Raw genomic sequence first — 5000 nt, 5'->3', positions numbered from 1 at the left:
GAACCTGCAGTCATCCCCCCTGCTGAGTGATGTTGAATCACACGGACAGCCACAACACACCCCGTGACCCAGAGACAGACGCTAATAACAGGACCCTGAGAATCCTTGGGGAATGCAGACAGGTTAAAACCACCACCACCACCAGCACCAGCACCACCACAGACACAACTAAACTGGCTAATAGTGTCTGTACTCTGCACTCTCATACAGTAATTGCTACGGTATCAATCAATCAATCAATCAATCAATCAAAGCTTTATTTGTATAGCGCATTTCATACCCAGAGGCAACACAATGCGCTTTACAGAGAACAAGGGAGGTGGGCATACGTCCCACCCCTACATATTCCAGAGAGATATCATGGTATCATGCCGGCAGTCAAAACCCCTCATGGGTTTGATTTATTATTTGAAGTGTGTTAACCACCAAACACTTAAACGGTCACTGCTCAATCTCCTGGACTATCATATCTCTTCCTTCCGTTCTTACGTCCCTGGTTTGAAGTGGCAATCTAATTTAGGAATCTAATTCATTCCGGGTGAATGTCAGTGAGCATTCTGTGGCCTTGTGTTCAAATAGAGCCCTGGCTCTCTTCATGTGCCTCAGAACCTCCCCAATACAAGCAAGCTGAAGGCCCTGAGCGCTGTTTTACACTTCCAACCAAGTGCGGTAAACGGTAAATAGACTGCACTTATAAAGCGCTTTTATCCAAAGCGCTTTACAAATGTCCTCTCATTCACACATTCACGCACCAATGGCGGCAGCTGCCATGCAGGATGCTAGCCTGCTTATTGGGAGCAATTTAGGGTTCAGAGTCTTTGCCCAAGGACACTTCGACATGTGGACAGGAGGAGCCGGGATTCGAACCGCCCACCCTGCGGTTACTGGACGACTCGTTCTACCTCCTGAACCACAGCCGCCCCGAGTGTTTCTAGACAGAAAACCCAGCGACAGAATGACACAGGTGTAGTAGTGTGTTGTGACCAGACAAGACATAGCCTAGTGTTTTTACGGTATCCAGTAGTCTCATGTGCTCCGTGTTTAGACGGTAGTTGGGATGGTTGGGGGGAGAAGGTGGTTGGGAAGGTAGGGGGGAGACAGTAGTTGGGATGGTAGGGGGGAGACGGTGGTTCAGATGGTAGTTGGGATGGTAGGGGGGGGGGGACGGTGGTTCAGACGGTAGTTGGGATGGTAGGGGGGAGACGGTAGTTGGGATGGTAGGGGGGAGATGGTAGTGGGGATGGTAGGGGGGAGATGGTAGTTGGGATGGTAGGGGGGAGACGGTGGTTCAGACGGTAGTTGGGATGGTAGGGGGGAGACGGTGGTTCAGACGGTAGTTGGGATGGTAGGGGGGAGACGGTGGTTCAGACGGTAGTTGGGATGGTAGGGGGGAGACGGTAGTTGGGATGGTAGGGGGGGGGAGACGGTGGTTCAGACGGTAGTTGGGATGGTAGGGGGGGGGAGACGGTGGTTCAGACGGTAGTTGGGATGGTAGGGGGAGACGGTAGTTGGGATGGTAGGGGGGGGGGAGACGGTGGTTCAGACGGTAGTTGGGATGGTAGGGGGGAGACGGTGGTTCAGACGGTAGTTGGGATGGTAGGGGGGGGGAGAGATGGTGGTTCAGACGGTAGTTGGGATGGTAGGGGGGAGACGGTGGTTCAGACGGTAGTTGGGATGGTAGGGGGGGGGGACGGTGGTTCAGACGGTAGTTGGGATGGTAGGGGGGAGACGGCGGTTCAGACGGTACCTCTTTGGCGCTCCTGATCTTCTCCAGGAAGGTGCGTAGCTCCCGGGTCTCAGCGTACAGCGCTCGGCACACGGCCTGGTAGTGGCTGGGGGCGTCGCCAGGGCTGGGGAGGTGGGAGGTACACAGCTAGAGAGAGCGAGAGAGAGGGAGAGAGAGAGCAAGATGAGAGAGCAGGAGAGAGAGAGCAGGAGAGAGAGAGGGAGAGAGAAAGAGCAGAGAGAGCAGGAGATAGAGAAGGAGAAGAGAGAGAGAGAGAGCAAGAGAGAGAGCAGGAAAGAGAGAGAAGGAAAGAGAGAGAGACAGAGAGCAGGATAGAGATCAGGAGAGAGAGAGGGGAAGAGAGCGTGACGGAGAGCAGGAGAGAGCGGGAGAAGGAGAGACCAGAAGAGGGGACATTCAACATGAGACTCAGCTCCAGTCTGGTCCACACCCCCCTCACCCCCGCCCCGCCCCCCCCAGCCTGCCCACAGCCTACCCTCAGGATGTGGCGGTAGCCGCGGACGTCGCGGCGGTCGTCCTCGGCCTCCTCCTCTTCCTCGGTGGCCTCGTAGCCCTCGTCGGCGCAGGCCTCCCTCTCCGCCTCTCTCTCGGCCTCCGCCATGTTGGTCATGGTGTCGATGAGCTGCTCCAGCGGAGGGCTGAGCTCGCGCTCCTCGTTCTCCTTCAGACCGTAGTCCAGAGCCTTGTAGATCATGATGCCCAGAGACTCGATCACCTGCACACGAAACACGCAGCTATCATCAATACATTCAGACCAGGCACCTGCACATGCACCACAAAGCAACAACAACAACAACAAAATATATATACACACACACACACACACACACACACACACAATGCAAGGCATAGGAGCAGCACATGACGGTGTTCATCTACTTAAAAAATCAGCGCCCCCCCCCCCCCCAAGGAATCACCTGGAATCGAACAGCAATGTTTTTTGAGGGATTTGAATCATTTGCCTACATTTATCCAGCTGTTAATCTCTTGGAAAAAGGAAATACATATAGATATCTTTGTTATGTAATCTACTTTTGTGCCCAGCAGATAAAGACTGAAGTCATGTGATTACGTGACACATGGGGAGGAGAGACCAGCCATTGTAATGACACAACATATACTGTACATCTCAGTGGATTATCATCCTTTTATAAAAGGAAGGGAACCTAAACATATCATGTGATTATGTTTGGTCCATAGGCTACCACCCATCAGTGTTGTGATTTTTTCTTTTTATCTCAACAATCTTGTTACTGTAGCCTGGGTTGGCTGAGTGGTAAGTTAGCATAGCTGCTTTACAATGTAACTGCATGAGTTCAAATTCAAACCCTTTGCTCACATTCTCCCCCACACTTGGGAGAGTCCGCCCTCAGCATGGGCGGTCAGGGCGTCCGGGTCAGCGTGACCACCAGGCCAACACAAAGACTGACTGAGAGAGGTCACAGAGGACATTATGCTGCAGACCTGACCTCCGAGATGCAGTGAGAAAGAGGAGATGGAGGGAGAAAGAGATCAAAGAGCACCGATCAAAAGGAGGCAAAGAGAGAAGAAAGAGAAAGAGGGAGAACGAGAGGAGAGAAAAGGAGAAAGAGAAACAGATAGACAGAGAGAGGGAGGAGAGGAGAGAATGAAAGAGGTGGGTGTGGGTTGGAATGTTATTGTCACTGCCAGATCAAGGGCAAGGACACAGAACCCCAGATCAATAGGCAGAAGGAGGGGGGAGTGAGAGAGAAACTAGATCCTCTAGTCTGGTCTAGTCTACAGAACCATGCCCGGTAACCTGGTTATCTGCTCTGCTAGTCTGGTCTACTCTACACAACCATGCCCGGTAACCTGGTTATCTGCTCTGCTAGTCTGGTCTACTCTACACAACCATGCCCGGTAACCTGGTTATCTGCTCTCCGCTAGTCTGGTCTAATCTACACAACCATGCCCGGTAACCTGGTTATCTGCTCTCCGCTAGTCTGGTCTAGTCTACACAACCATGCCTGTTAACCTGGTTATCTGCTCTGGCCAATGCAATTCCCAGGTATGCTCTGGCATACCTGGGAACCTCCACAGGCCACGGTATTGCAGTGCGTCGGTAGATATCAGTACATATCCGTGGCTGAGGTGAATCTCTTGGTCTCTTTGTATCCAGCCCTCCTTCTCCCTCTGTTCCCTGACCAGAGACACTCAACACCAGTGTGACATCATCACCTGCTCCTCTGGGACCCTAACCCTCACACTGCAGACACACAAAGAGCTGCCTCGGCTGCAGCTAGCCTATATTAACCACACCACTCAGCACTGCAAACAAACTGCTCTATAGTGCTGTTCTACGGCTAGGCCTGTCTCAGTCTCAATTTTGTTTCTTTTGTATGAAGGAGAAGTCAGTCTAGACCTGAAAGACTCTCTGATCAGGGATCGCAAATGAGTTGACGCTATCGGCAACATGATGATAAACCCTCATGGTGTTTCCCAGTTCCTAGGCTTATGACTGACCACGCTGGAGAACTGAAGGGGGGAGGAGGAGGAGGAGGAGTTGAAGGAGGTGGTGGAGGGGGAAGAGGATGCCTGTCCACAGAGGACATTTTGACAGTGCAGCAAAGCGCAGCAGTGCCCATAAACACAAGTCCGACATCAAACAGTCTGCCTGGGTTTTTCACATCACCGTCCGAGAGGCGCGGGGAGGGTCAGGCGGTCTCTGTTACCACACGCCTCACATGAGAGGGGGGACAGTCCACGCTTCACTAATTAATTAGTCACACGTAACCATCCGTACGCCAACTCAAATGTATTACTATGGAATAACAACTAACATCACGCATCAAAACGTGAATACGATTTTCCCGCCGTAATACGGGCATAGCCAGACTACCCACCAGGCCAGTCAGTGAATGCTGGTATGGAAGTGAGGCGGGCTGATAAGTATGCCATGTCCTCTCTTTTGTGCACTGGAAACCGCGGATACTCGCTTTCCTGGGCCATAAGCCTGCTGGCGGTGCGATGTTATTCACTTTGCACACAAAGACAGCACTCTGTCTACATGAGGCCTCTCTCTCTCTCTCTCTCTCTCTCTCTCTCTCTCTCTCTCTCTCTCTCTCTCTCTCTCTCTCCTCCAGGCAGGTCCCATCTCCTGCTCTTGTTTTCTCAGTATTATTCACCTACTCTACATATCTGAGAAGCTCTACTTTCACTGCTCTGGAACAATGTCTTTTTTTACATAATGGACAGACAGGAAGGCTCACTTTACCCATGTAGGGGTACTCGT

The 5000-nt window shown here is 52.0% G+C and overlaps 1 protein-coding gene across 1 annotated transcript in view; it reads right to left on the bottom strand.

Annotated features, from left to right (window-relative positions):
- The window catches only part of spire1b (spire-type actin nucleation factor 1b), a gene marked incomplete at both ends in the record, with an annotated part of 28254 nt that overhangs the window by 13324 nt on the left and 9930 nt on the right, over positions 1 to 5000 (bottom strand). Inside the window, 2 exons of the mRNA XM_084444167.1 lie at positions 1748 to 1873; positions 2223 to 2462. Of these exons, the coding sequence (XP_084300293.1) occupies positions 1748 to 1873; positions 2223 to 2462 (366 nt within the window). The remainder of the gene's footprint in view (positions 1 to 1747; positions 1874 to 2222; positions 2463 to 5000) is intronic.

This window comes from Borostomias antarcticus, assembly GCF_949987555.1.
Source record: "Borostomias antarcticus genome assembly, chromosome: 10".
Lineage (NCBI taxonomy): Eukaryota > Metazoa > Chordata > Actinopteri > Stomiiformes > Stomiidae > Borostomias > Borostomias antarcticus.
Note: the sequence above shows the minus strand (reverse complement) of the source record. Positions and strands in the feature narration are given on the sequence as shown.